General features: G+C 45.3%; 1 protein-coding gene across 3 annotated transcripts in view; it reads left to right on the top strand.

The window, feature by feature from the left end:
* The window catches only part of SNTB1 (syntrophin beta 1), a 115673-nt gene that overhangs the window by 90741 nt on the left and 11283 nt on the right, over window positions 1-13649 (top strand). For all 3 annotated transcript variants that reach the window (XM_061605825.1, XM_061605807.1, XM_061605816.1), the window contains exon 4: window positions 10502-10641. In XM_061605825.1, coding sequence (XP_061461809.1) covers window positions 10502-10641 — 140 coding nt within the window. The remainder of the gene's footprint in view (window positions 1-10501; window positions 10642-13649) is intronic.

The following is a 13649-nucleotide window of genomic DNA, read 5'->3' as shown; positions in this document are numbered from 1 at the left end:
GTTCAGACTAAGAAAAGCAGTAGAGTGCATGTGCTTGTGCAAAATGCCACATATACCTAGGATTTTAAAGATCTGGAATCTTTAAAACCCTGGAGGAAAACTGCACACGAAAGTAGTTTCCAGCTAGTCCCATTCCTCTCCCCTTGTTTAAACAGACAGTCCAAAATTAGTAACCTTCAGCATTCCCTTTGCATCTAATGACAGCTCAGAACCAGTTTTCATGTTTCCTTTCACCATCCCATTGGTAACATGTTAAAAAGGTGTGGCTGGGGATGTGGGAGAAATTCTGTTTTGTTTGCATTTTAATGAGAATCTATCTAATTTGCACATCTTGAACCAATATGCAAACACAGCCATCTTCCCAAATTTGCATTTCTCCGAATTTTGCAATGCAGTTCTCTGTACAAAAATGCATATATTAGGGGGAAATGTCCATAAAATGTATAAATTGGTGAAAATAACATATAAAAATGCATTATATTAAGGGAAATTGCTTGCAAACATGTGTAATTTGTCAAAACTCCATACAAAAATGTATTTATTAGGAGAAATTCACACTAAAATCCTGTAAGATTTTTAAGATTCTTTTTTTTTTTAAAGCAAATTGCTGCGGAAGTGTGGAAAACTGAATTTGAGGCTGGAAGAATCCAAAACTAACAGATGCCCCCATGTTGGTTCTGTCAGTGATCCCAGTGTGAGATGATGTTTGGGGGCAGGAATCCTTTGTGTGATTTCTTGCAGCCTATATGATACAGGACTTTTATGCGTACTGATGGAGAGCAATGCAAATGTAATGCTAAATGACGGTTTAAACTCTAGTTTAGCATTCTGTCTAAAATGGGCCAATTGTTCTATGCCTGAAAGCAGAGGAAGAAAAACTCCTTGTGAGAAAGTTGCAGAATCTGGTTTGGCTTACTCATTTCCCCCGTGTAGACCCGGTCAGGGATCAGTGGGCTCACCACAGCACAGCAAGCCCTGGGCTCAAATCCCAGCACACACAATGTTCTCTCCGCCATTTACCTCCATTTAGGGATTAGGAAAGAAAAACAAACATTGCACACGAGGAAGGAGCAGCTCGCCTGAGCAAAAACCATCCGAAATCCACAGGATGTTGGGCACATGAAAAGGTTAGGATAAGCACAGGGCCGGCCTGCCAAATGCTGTCCCAGGCCTCTGTGCCTGTGCTGCTGATAAGGACCAAAAGAATGTCGCTTCTTGAAACAGGACCTCAAACTGAAACCCAATGCAAGGAATGAATATAATGGGATGCTCGGCTTCCTGTTTTCAGAGCCTAACTTTTGCACAAAGCCAGAAAACGGGATGCATGAACTCGGGAGGCAAGCAGAGCAGGCAGCATCGAAGCAGCCGTTGGTAAGAGAGGAAAAGCTTTTTGTATGCCGGGGTCAGAATATAACTTCAGCAAAGGTCTCCAGGGTGTTATCCCAGGGGCTTTTACCAGCCTGCCTCGCCACCCGAACGTTTGACCAGAGATGATGCAGAGGCTTCAATCCAAGACTTTTGACATAGCTCAGCTACAGCCTCTCCCCTTGAAGGAAGAAGAAGAGCTTGCATGGGGCCTCTGAGCTGCCAAGCATAACGTGGAGGGATGAAGGCAAAGGTGTCCTATAGAGTGGCCCAGGGGTATTTTAGGATCAGCGAAGCAAGGAGCAGGGATAGAAGCCTTTGGAGGAGCCTGCCAAGCAATCCTGAAGAAAAAGGGTGGGAACTTGAAAATGAGTAGGGGGGATGCAGAGGAACTAGCAAGAAAACTACAGAGGCCAGTTGTCAGCACTGGCCTTAAACATTTCACGCCCAAAGCAAAAAGCCAAGAAGCTGCTCCCTCCTTCCCCCAGCTCCCGCTCTCCACCCCCAGCTCTGGATTGGAGCATGTTTTCTAATGAGACCAGGAGAGAGGTTGGGGAAAGGAAGAATTCCTAGAATTTTCTGCATGGAATAAGCCATGCCAGTTGCGAATGAGGCCGGAAATGAACTTGTTTGACAGAAATCCTGGCCATATTTGCACATGTATGGCTTACCGTGCATGAGCGATTTACATCCAGTCGCTTCTCGCAGCTTGGTCCGGGAAGAAACAAACTATGATCCATGGCTTAGCGTTACATCCAAACCAGGGATCAGAGTTTGTTTCATACCCAACAAACCAAAAGACAAGGTTTGTTCAGGACTTACAGATCTTGGTTTTTTGGGAGCAAAACAAACCACGGTGCCTGGTTTGGACATAATGCTAAGCCAGGTATTGTGGTTTGTTTCCTCCCAGCTTGAACAGAGAGGAGTCAAATAGCCCAATATACGTCAAACCATGAACTATGGTTTACCATGGTGTGCAAACTGGGCCATTTTGAGAAGGTCAAAGCAAACCGTGATACCAGGTTTGGACGTAACACGTGTGGATTGTTTCAAAACAACCCAATAGACATGTTGATGGTAATCTATTAACTATGGTTTGCCATCGTGTGCAAACTGAGCCACTTTGAGAACAGGGATGTGATACCTGCCAGTAGAAGGTTAAACATGATCTAAGGCTGAAGATTTACCCAGGATTGTTATTTATTAAGAGTAACTATAAACACCTTTGTGACAAGAGTGGCTGTTGAAAAATTTCGTAGTTCAATAAAGTGGTGTTGTTGGTTTTGAACCAATTCATCCTCATTGATCTCAAAGGGATTAAACTGAGCTTAGATTGTTTAGCTACATTTGTTTTAAACATTGTGGCCTTGTCTTGTCTTTGCTTTTAATGATGGTTTTATGTGTATTTGTTTTGAATTGGTTTATGGATTTCAGTCATGTCTTATTACATATAATGGCACACTGCTTGGAGAATTTTTTCAAGCAAGCAGTTTATAAATTTTCAAAATAAATAAATATAAATAGATCCAAGTGCAGGGCCGTAAATAGTTTGTTGATCAGGCGTCAGTCTGGAATTCTTCTGTCACTGACTTCCAGCATAGACCAGTCAGCTTTGAGGCAAGTTTTTCTATCATCATCATCATCCCCCCAGGGTGGTTATACCAAGAATAACATGCTTCGACTATCGCAGCCAAAATCTGCAATTGTTGTCACAGGCTTATCTTCAGAAGGGAAAGTGCTTTCTGCATTTGCTCCTCACCCCCAGCTGTGTTGTATTTGGTTACACACAGTCTTTCCCCATTAGCCTAAAGTAGCATCCAGCATGAGTTCCTCTTTACATGGTTCAAAAGCGCTAGTCACAGCTGCCTGAATATTTTACTAGAATAACCAAGAGTTCTGGGATGTGGTTTGGGATCCTGTCCAGAGGAATGAGAAAGTCCCCCACATATTTAAAACAAGAACCAAATGTCATCTGATAATAATTGTTATGCACCTGTTACCTCAAATGATTCGTGACCAGCAAGTTGGTTTGGGGGAAAAAAATCTGACTCGGAGATTTCAGCACAAGTAAAGGAAAAGGAAAAAAACCTTCTAATCCCAGCAGTTTTTAAAAAGTGTGTGTGTGTGTGCGTGTGAAACCTTGCACATGTGCAAATTAGGACTGTTCTGTTGAATTGGTTGTTTAACCAACTAAAGCTTTAGAGACAAATTTTAATTGGCATTATTATTATTATTATTATTGTTGTTGTTGTTGTTGTTGTTGGGAATGAAAAAGAAAAAAACTGAAGATTGTATCAGTTGATCTGCATGCAGACATTTCTGGGTTCAGTCCCCAACATCTCCAGGTTGAACTCTTGTCTGAAATCCTGTAGAGCTGCTGCCAGTCAGTGTAGGCAGTACTGAGATAGATGGAGTAATGGTATGACTTGGTATAATGCAGTTTCCTGTGTTCCTAAGATTATCAGCATGTAACAGAGACATGCTGGTCATGGAATACTGCAACAGCGTGTAGCAAAAATATGGAAAACACCCAGACAGCTGGAAATGCAAGTTAAAAGCATTCAATTTTGAGTCTCCATTGCAGATAGCATGTAATTTCTTAATAAGATTCCATTTTAAAGATTGACAGCCTTAGCAATCTTCCATCGTTCAGTAATCTGGAGGAAATAATACGATATTGCACTCCACCTGTTTGTGATGTGCATATCTAATTTAAAACTCCACATAGCTGTCAGGTAGGAGACTTCCCCCCCCCCCCCCAGAAAAAAAAACACTTCCTGCTGCCTTACATAGACTTGTGCTGAACACTGAGAGTGTCTGACATTTACTTTGCAAGCAATGGAAATATGGTTGTTTGTCTCAGATAATTGATTGAATTTAACAGGAATGTAGATGTCACTTTTCGGGTGGTGATCTTGTCATCTCTCATAAGCTGAGCAGTAGAGGGAACCTGGCTCTGAGAGGTTTCCTCCCAAAGCCAGGAGTTTTGCAGGAGGAAAAAATAGCAATACAATTTGCTGATGCAGAAGATGCCATGCTTTATTATGGCTGTGAAATGAGGTGGGGCCCTAAATAGAGCAAAAGAGAATACCATTTTAAAATTGTTTATTGATTATTATTTATTTAAGACATTTATATACCGCTTAGGGCACAATCCAACTCACCTTTCCACTGGGCTCGGTTGAGTTGGATGCCACGGAGCGCCAGCTGCACCAGGGCTCCCGGCTCCACCAGGCACCAGCAGCAGCGCTCCACCGTGGCCTGCTGGCACTGCCAGGGATAGCCAGCCTGGTGGAGGGAGGGCCGGCGGAAGCCAGTGGAAGCTGTAAAAATGGGGCATTCCGGAGGCATGGTGGGGATGGAACCATGGTGTTGGAGCTTCCATGAAATCCTCCTCGCATCCAGACCCCTCCCCCGGGTCCCAATCCCCCCCCGAATATTCCGTCAGCCAAAAGGTCAGTGCAGTAAAATATTTTTATTTGTTTTCTATTGTGGCCTACAGGGAGCGCTTACTCCCCGGGAGGCCTGTTTGCCAGAGCTGGCACTTCCACCAGCTCATGCGTGTGGCTCTCAGCGGAGCCCACATTCAGCCAGGCTGGCAGCTCCCTGAGCAGTAGGAGGATCCCGGGGAGCTTTCCACTGGCTCCTCCTCTTCCAACCCCCTTACGCTGGCTTCCCAGCAGTTGAATTGCTCTGTGAATCATTCACATTTCTAAGTGATGTACAGTAGGGCCCCGCTTTGCGGTGCTCCGCTTTGCAGTGTTCCACTGATACAGCGGTTGTCAATTGCAGAAAGGCCCCGCTCCTACGGCGCTTGTTCCACTTTTACGGTGTTTTTCGGGCATCGGGCACCATTTTAGACAAGGTTAGTCAATGCGTTCCGCTTTACGGCAGATTTAGCTTTAAAGCGGCAGTCAGGAACGGAACCTGCCGTATGAGTGGGGCCCTACTGTAGATAAAAACTAATTGTACAAAATATGAAACAATAAATGATCAAAATGATAATAAAACTGAACACTACCTTAAAATGCCTGCTGGAACAAGAAAGTCTTAGTCACGCACCTGAAGTTCAGCAAGGAGGGTGCCTTTGTAAGCTCAATTGGGAGGGAGTTCCATAGGCTTGGGTCCACTATACTGAATGCACAGCTTCTAGCAGTTACAACCTGTGCATCTGAGCCATGGGGGACCACCAACAGAGACTCCTCCAAAGATCTCAGTGACCTGGCCGGGATATAAAGGATCAAGCAGTCCATAAGATATTCTGGACCCAAGTTGTTAAGGGCCTTGTAAATTAAAACAAGAACCTTGAATTTGGCCCGGTAACATATGGGCAGCCAGCATAAGCTTTTAAGCACTGGAGTTAAGTGCTGGCTAATAAACTGTCACCATCCACAGTCTAGCTGCAGCATTTTGCACCAGCTAAAGCTTCAGGACCTGGTGCAGGGGTAGCCCCACATAGAGTGCATTGCAGTAATCAAGTCTTGAGGTTACCAATGCATCAATCACCACAGCTAGGCTATCCCTATCCCAGAATGGTCATAGATGGTGCACCAGCTGTAGCTGCTAAAAGCACTCCCATCCATAGGATGCTACCTGAGCCTCAAGTGACAAAGTTGGATCTAGAAGCATCCCTGAACTGTGCACCCATTCTTTTAGAAGGAGAATAACCCCATCCAGGACAGACAAATGGCAGTTCCCACCCACAGTACCTCCATCTTCCCAGGATTCAAGCTGTTTATTAGCCCTCACCCATTCCACAACTCCATCTTTACAATGTTCCAGACCATGCTCAGCCTCTCCTGACTCAGATGTTATGGAGAAACAGAGCTGCGTACCATCAGCGCACTGATGACACTTTGCTCCCAAACTCTTCATGATCACTCTGAATGGCTTCATATAGAATTGGTGACAGGATTGCAGCACACCATGACCCAAAGACCATGGGGCTGAGACACAATCTCCCAATGCTGATCTCTGGACATGGCCCTGCAGGTAGGAACAGAACCACTGTAATAGAGTACCCCCAATACCCATTCCACAGAGCTGGTCCAAGAGGATACTATGGGCAGTGCCACAGACCAATTGAGAAGCATGCACAGAGATGCATTCCACCCATCCCATTCTTGATATAGGTCATCCATCAGGGCAACCAAGGCTGATTCAGTCCCAAAACTGCACCTTAATCCAGATTGAAACAGATTGAGATAGTCCATATCTACCAGGAACTCTGGCAGCTGCTCCATCACCTTACTCAAGATGGGGGTATTTGTGACTGGGTGTTAGTTACTGTAAACTGCAGGGTGCACGTCTTCAGGAGTAGATATATCACTGGTTGTTTAAGGGCAGAAGGTACTACTCCATCATGTAGAGATGCATTCGCCACACCTTGGACCCACCTGGTCAGCCCCTCCTGACTGGCTTTCACCAGCCACGATGGACAATCCTGTTTGCCGTCATTGGGTTCCTCAACTTGTTGCTGCTGCTTCATGATTTCCACACCCCGCCCTTGCTTGAGTTTCTTTTCTAGAGTGAGCCCAGCCAATCAGGAATCACTTAGTGATGTCTGGATGCTTTGTAGCCAGACAGGCTTGGCTATATGGTGATGCCACTGCAGTTAATTGATGCCAATAGGTGATAAAAACAAATTGGGAGCATGTATTATTATTATTTGCTGAGGTACGACAATTAGGGTTGCCAGGTTCCTGGCCTGAGACTGATCCTGTATCTTTAGGAGAAGAGAAAGTCAGCCAAGTGCAGGTGTTGCACTTGCAATTGCAACATTGTAATGGGAAAAACCACAAGATGGAATTCTCCCTTCCCCCTGCACAACTTTTAAAAATACAGAAGACCTCTTGGAGGCCGGGCCTGGGAGACCACCATAGAGAAAGTCCTCTCTGTCATTGCCCCCCTCCAAATTTGTGCAGGATGAGGGGGCACTGAGGAGGACCTCCGTAGATGACCTCAGTGCCCCAGTAGTGAATATGATGACATCTAATGAAATGGGAGTTGTTGCCCAGCAACATTTGGATGGCCCTAGGTTCCCCATCTCTGATATATAGCAATCTGCTAACTTACTGGAATGCTGTTGTTACCTTGGTCCCTCTTCCCATACAAATGCAACACACACACCCCTTTGCACCTCAAGATTGAGATAGGGTCCTATTTTACAAAAGACAGACCTCTTGTTGAACTACTCCTCTTTTTGAAGGGCTGTCTGGTCCAATTCTGGTTTAAAGAACCTTAAGAAGGGGAGAGAGACAAGGAGCCATGAAGTTGCCCATCAACAATTATCACCCAGACGGCAGACTGAGCAGGCACGCAGGTCACAGTCTTCCTCATTATGATGAGCTGTCTTGTGTGTGTTTTAATTAATTCTAGCAGTTACATCTAAATTTGCCTCTGCACATGAAATTAGCATATGCAAATTGTTTGCAAATCCGCATCCTCTTTTTTGGCTGTGCGTAAGTGGCCACCCTGGGGTGGAGACCTTCTCCCCAAAGCGTCTGGTTCAGTCTCCCCAAAGCTTCTGGTTCAGTCTTCCTCCCGTTGGCCTGGTTGATCTTTTATGGTCCAGTCAGCACAAGGGCAACAAGGGAGGGGTGTTCCTTTTTGTCCTCCTGCCCCACTGGCATTCCCAGGCCTGTGATGGTTGATCCTCTCTCCGGTGGGTGTCTCGAGGGCTTTTAGTGCCGCTTCCCCCACACCACCATGAAAGAACGTCACGCTTTATCTCCTCTTCCTTCTGACGCCTTCCGTGAGCTTTCAGGCTCCTAGCACAGAAACTGCCGAGGCTGTATAATCTTTCTCCTCACCCCCCCCCCAAATCCACTTGCATCACTTGTTTTTGTTAGGTACTTACAGCAGTTCGTATTGTGCCCTGTGGGGAATTTTGTATGCCTTGGCTAATGCCCAGATCTGATAGTGACACAAGCCTGCATTGTAGTGCATATTGGGATCAGGAAGAGATTAGAAAGCAAAACGTAGGCCCTCGTTTCTTTTCGCTTTCCTCTTCAAATAATTCTCTGAATATTGCCTCCTTCATTGCGACCAGGGTCAAAGGTATAGTGCAGCCCGGTTTCCTGCTGCGTGGGAAGCGTCAACATCCTGTGCTTATAACTGTCTATGCTAATCAACTCCACCATTGGGAATTACCTTGATTTCAATGAGTTTATAAATGCAGCCTGGAAGGAGACAGAGCACTGTAGATTTTTGCATGATGTATGTCTGCACTGCAGTTTCTTTTGCTTCAGCCAATGAAATGCCGTTATTTTTGTATACAGAATCACCTCCTGCATGTAAATCAAGATTTTAAAATGTGGACACAGTCATTCATCAAATGATAAAAGAAAGAAAGAAAAATTCATAACCAGTATATATCTTACCATCTGTCAAAATGGGGCCAGAGGGTGGCTAAGCTGGGCATTTGTCAGGGCCCCTTGAGCAGCAGAAGGCCCACCACCCTGAAAATGCTATCACTCCCACATTGTATAGAGTATTGAAAGAGATCAGATGGAGGTCTAAGAGAATTCTGCTTGTTATTTCCAAGTCTTCCAGACTAGGAGGACCCCAGAACCCTGGAGCTGGCACTGTGCCAAAAGCTGTTTTTTTCTTCAATCAAGAAGACAAACAAATTTTATTTTTTAAGGTTTCTCTTTGTAGTTGGTCTGTAAATATAGTGAAACATGATTTTTTATGCCTCTCTATATCCTGAAAAACAACTATCCATTTGTTTACTAAATAGGGATTATAATTTGCTTACTTTAATTTTAATTTGCTTACTTTAATTTTAATTTGTTTACTAAAAGGGGATTATAACTGGGATGGCCCTTTTCAGTTATTGTCGAATATAAAATGGTTTCCTAAAATAGAACAAGGACTCTAGTTTAATTATCGGTTAGCCTCACAGATTGAAAATATGTTTGCAAACCGTTTGGCAAATACTAGATTGAAGAAGTTACTCTGTTTGAGAAGAAAAAGTCCCCCCATGCACCCACCCAAGAGACCTGAACTTTATATCAGAAAGAACAGCATGACTCAGCACAGGCTGGAGTAAAATAGAATCAGTGTTAGGGAAAAGGTAAATCACCTTTCCTTGCCTTCCAGCTTCTGCCTGCATTTTCATTAAGAGGGCAAAACAAGACAGGGACCCTTGTGTTTCCTTTGTAACTTCTAGTTTGACTCCAACTGTGACTTCATACTGTGTTTGATCCTCTGCTGTCTTTCTGTCTTTTTCTTAAAAGCATGAATGCTTGGATGTCAAAATAGGAACTAATCTTCTGCTGAGCTTCTCCCTTAGTGCTTTTTTAGTGCTGGAACTCCTCTCCTTGGGAGCTTTGATTACTTATTTTATGTTTTTAAGGTATTTATGTACCACTTACTTACCTAAGTATCTGCTAGTATCTAAGGCCCCATCTGCATTACACATTTGAAGCCTGAACTTACAAAATCCGAACAGGGTGGTTCATGAAAGATAATATTGGAGGTCACTGATTCATAGGGTCGCCGTAAGTCGTAATGGACTTGAAGGCACATAACAACAACGTACCACTTTAAACAAGTTTCATGGCTTCCCCCAAGGAATCCTGGGAAGTGTTGTTTATGAAGGGTGCTGAGAGTTGTTGGGAGACCTCTATTCCCCTCACAGAGCTACAATTCCTAAAGTTACCTGGGAAGGGGGACTGGCTGTTAAAACACTCTAGGAACTGTAGCTTAGCGAAGGGAATGGGGTCTTCATACAACTCTCAGCAACTGCAGCAAACCACCGTTCTCAGGATTCTGTGGGGGAAGCCATGATTGTTTAAAGTGGTACGATACTGCTTTAAATGTACAGTGCAACTCACCTGTGCTCCACCTGGACAGATGACAGCTCACCTGGTCACATTGTTCCCTCCTTCAGTGAGATGTGCTGTACTTCTATTAAAAGTTACAGTAATTATGTCTAAATGTGAGTTTGTACATATGCAAACCAGTGCCCTCTTTTGGGAAGTGAGGCCATCCTACTTGCCCTTCTAAAGAAATAATAAAATAAACGAACTTGTTGCCTTCCCAACAGCATGCGGGTTTTCCCCCCAGCTGGTAGCAACTCTTTGTTTCTTCTCTTGCCGCCATTTCACCCGTACTCTCTTCTTTTTTCCAGGTGTTGGGAGAGAATGAGAAGCACTGGAAAGCCGTGCTTGTTGTCCTGACTGAGAAGGATCTCCTTATGTATGAGAGTATGCCACGGATCAAGGAGGCTTGGTTTAGTCCTCTCCATTCCTATCCTCTGCTGGCCACCAGGTACCTTCTTGTGACTCTGTCGCTAATGACAGTGGGCTGAGCTCAGAGGCGCTGATTCATGTTCGCTGCCCGCTAGCTGTGAAAGTCACCCGGCAGTGAGTGGCTGATGAACTCTGATGTCACAGAGGGTAAGCTAAGGTGCCAAATCTCATTGGCACAGAGGACCTGAGTAGCATTGGACTACACTGAGGGTTGTCAACGTGATGCCATCCCGATGTTGTTGGCCTACGACTCCCATGGCCAATGGTCAGGGATGATGGGAGTTGTAGTGCAGCAACATCTGAAGGGCACCATGGTGACTACCCTTGGATGAGGCAGATGAATGTTGACAGGACTTGGGAAGAACTGTGTGCTCCAGAGTCTAAGGTGAATGCATGACATTGCTAAACTGAAGTCCTCTTCAAGTACTCTTAATTTGTATCCGTGGAGGGGGCGGACGTTTATATGGCAGGGGACAGTGGACCCCACCTCCCTTTGTACATGCATTCAAACGCGCATCTTCAGTGTGCTGCTTGTGCATACATACACAGTACTCCATGCAAACAGGAACCCTGATTACATGGAGTATTGCATATGCGCATACATGACCTACGTACGCAGGCATGGATTTGAACACTCGAAAGGGGCTTACCCTGCTGCCTTCTGTTGCATGTATGTCTTTTATCTATGCAGAGGGCTTGGCCTCTTGTGTCAAAATGGTTTTTTTGTAGCTCATTGGTCCACTCTTAGGAGGGAGGGAGAAGCAAAATGCTCTCCAGTCACTGTCTCTATGTACTTTGTAATCCTATAAGCTTTGCTTCCTTTGGGTTCCACGTCACTGGCGTGTTGCTTTCGGAACCAGAATTTTGCTGTTTGATTCTGTAACATTGCTTCAGTCTGTCAGTGTGGCTGCTTGGGAGCATTATGTACTTACTATTGTTGCTCATTTTCTGGAATGAATATTGCTGGCACCTAAGAGGCAGCTGGGCCGTGGATGTCACCAAGCTCTCCAGAAACATTTCTGGCACTGGATCTTCCTGTTTGACTCCCTCTCCATGCTTCTTCCCCCTGCCAGCTGTTTCCTCTAGAGAAGCATGCTTGTGATAAGGGAGACATTTTCCATTGGGATAGGAGAGGAACAGCTGGTGACTGTATTGAACAGGGTAGATGGGCTGGGTGGGAATAGTTAAGTACCACAGACACACTGTACAGGGCACACTGTCAAGCAGCTTTCCCCTAACTGGTGTCCTCTAGATATTTTGGACCACAGCCCTAGCCAGCATGGCCAATAGCCGTGCCAGCTGGTGGCTCCAAATCAGTGGGGCAGTGGAATCCACTCTGGGTTTTAGTCCAAACTTTCAGGGAGCTGTCCAAGGGACTTCAGAAAAGAAAATATATTTAAAATGCTTAATCCATGAAACAACATAAAAGTGCAATAAATAAATAAATAAATAAATGGTTGCAGAAGGTAAAAACAACTTAAAGCCAAGATGGTTAAAAGGCTTCGGAAAAGAAAAAGGCCTTTGCCTGGCACCAAAATGACACCAAATATGCAGATGCCGGGGGAACATCTCTGGGAAGGGCATTGCATAGCTGGGACTGGGCGCCACCACAGAAAAGGCCCTCCTCTCCACTACATAAGAACATAAGAAGAGCCTGCTAGATCAGGCCAGTGGTCCATCTAGTCCAGTATCCTGTTCACACAGTGGCCATCCAGATGCCCATGGGAAGCCCACAAGCAGGACCTGAGTGCAAGAGCACTCTCCTCTCCTGCGGTTTCCAACAACTGGTATTCAGAAGCATACCACCTCCAGTTATGGAGGCGGAGAATATCCATCATGGCTAGTAGCCATGAATTTGTCTAATCCTATTTTAAAGCCACCCACCCCACCTCACTTGCAAGGAGCACTTGGAGAAAAGGCTGCAAGGAAGATCTCAAGGTCCAGGTAGATACAAGCGGAGAGCGGTGCCCCTTCACCTACCCTGGTCCCTAGCTATGAAGGGTCAAAACCGGCACCTTCTTGATAAAGATGGTGATGATTGCATTTATACTTAGTATTTCAAACATCTCTTAAACATTGTTGTTGTTGTTGTTATCAGTCCCCTTTTGTCACAAAAAGCAACCCAAATTGACTTACAAAAGTAGTACAAAGATTAAAACCAAAACAAAATGAAAACCTAAAATCATATCCATATATCTACAAAGGCTTGGAAATAGATTGGGTGCTAGTGAAGAAAGTGAAGCGCCAGTGTGATGTGCTTATAGAGGGCTGTGGGGAGAAAGACACACTACCTCGAGGACCCTGGATGGAGGAAGGCTAGGATAAGAATATATTAATAAGTAAGGGACAAACTTAAGAGCTGGTATAGCACAGTGGGGAGGAGAGCCTGGCTGGGAGTCCAGAGTCTGTGAGTTCAAATCCCTGCTCGTGTCTCCTGAGCGTCAAGGGCCAGCTAAAGATCACCCCCACAGTGAGTGGCTCAGGGGTTATGTGCCCTGCCACCTGCGCAGCCGTGGGCAAGCTGCATAGTCCCAAGGAGCCCAGTTGCCCCCCAGCTGGCAGTTGTGGGCAAGGAAGGGGCTGGCTTGTGCAGCTGTGGCAACCTGAGCAGGCCCTAGCCAGCTGCGGAGGACTAGCCTCAGAGGGAGGCAATGGTAACCCCTCTCTGAATACCGCTTACCATGAAATCCCTATTCATAGGGTCGCCATAAGTCAGGATCGACTTGAAGGCAGTCCAAAGGACAAACAATGTCTTGTGCCAGGCCACCCAGCAAGAGACACTTCACATTTTCTGTGGTACCAGAGGGTACATTGGGGCATTAGACTCTTGAAACGCAAACGGAACACAACATGACTCCAAAGACATGCAGAAAAATTCAAGTGGGAGCTTCAGCCAGTTGCTGGTTATTGGCATGGCTGCCATTTGTGCCCCGAGTGTTTGTGGTTGAGCATCTCCCCTGCAAATCACACAAGCCCCAGCCAGGGATGATCGGAGTCGTAGTCCCAATTACATCTTTCCATAATAGT

This window comes from Rhineura floridana, chromosome 1, assembly GCF_030035675.1.
Source record: "Rhineura floridana isolate rRhiFlo1 chromosome 1, rRhiFlo1.hap2, whole genome shotgun sequence".
In the NCBI taxonomy this organism is placed as follows: Eukaryota; Metazoa; Chordata; class Lepidosauria; order Squamata; family Rhineuridae; genus Rhineura; species Rhineura floridana.
This window is presented reverse-complemented; position numbering and strand designations above follow the sequence as displayed.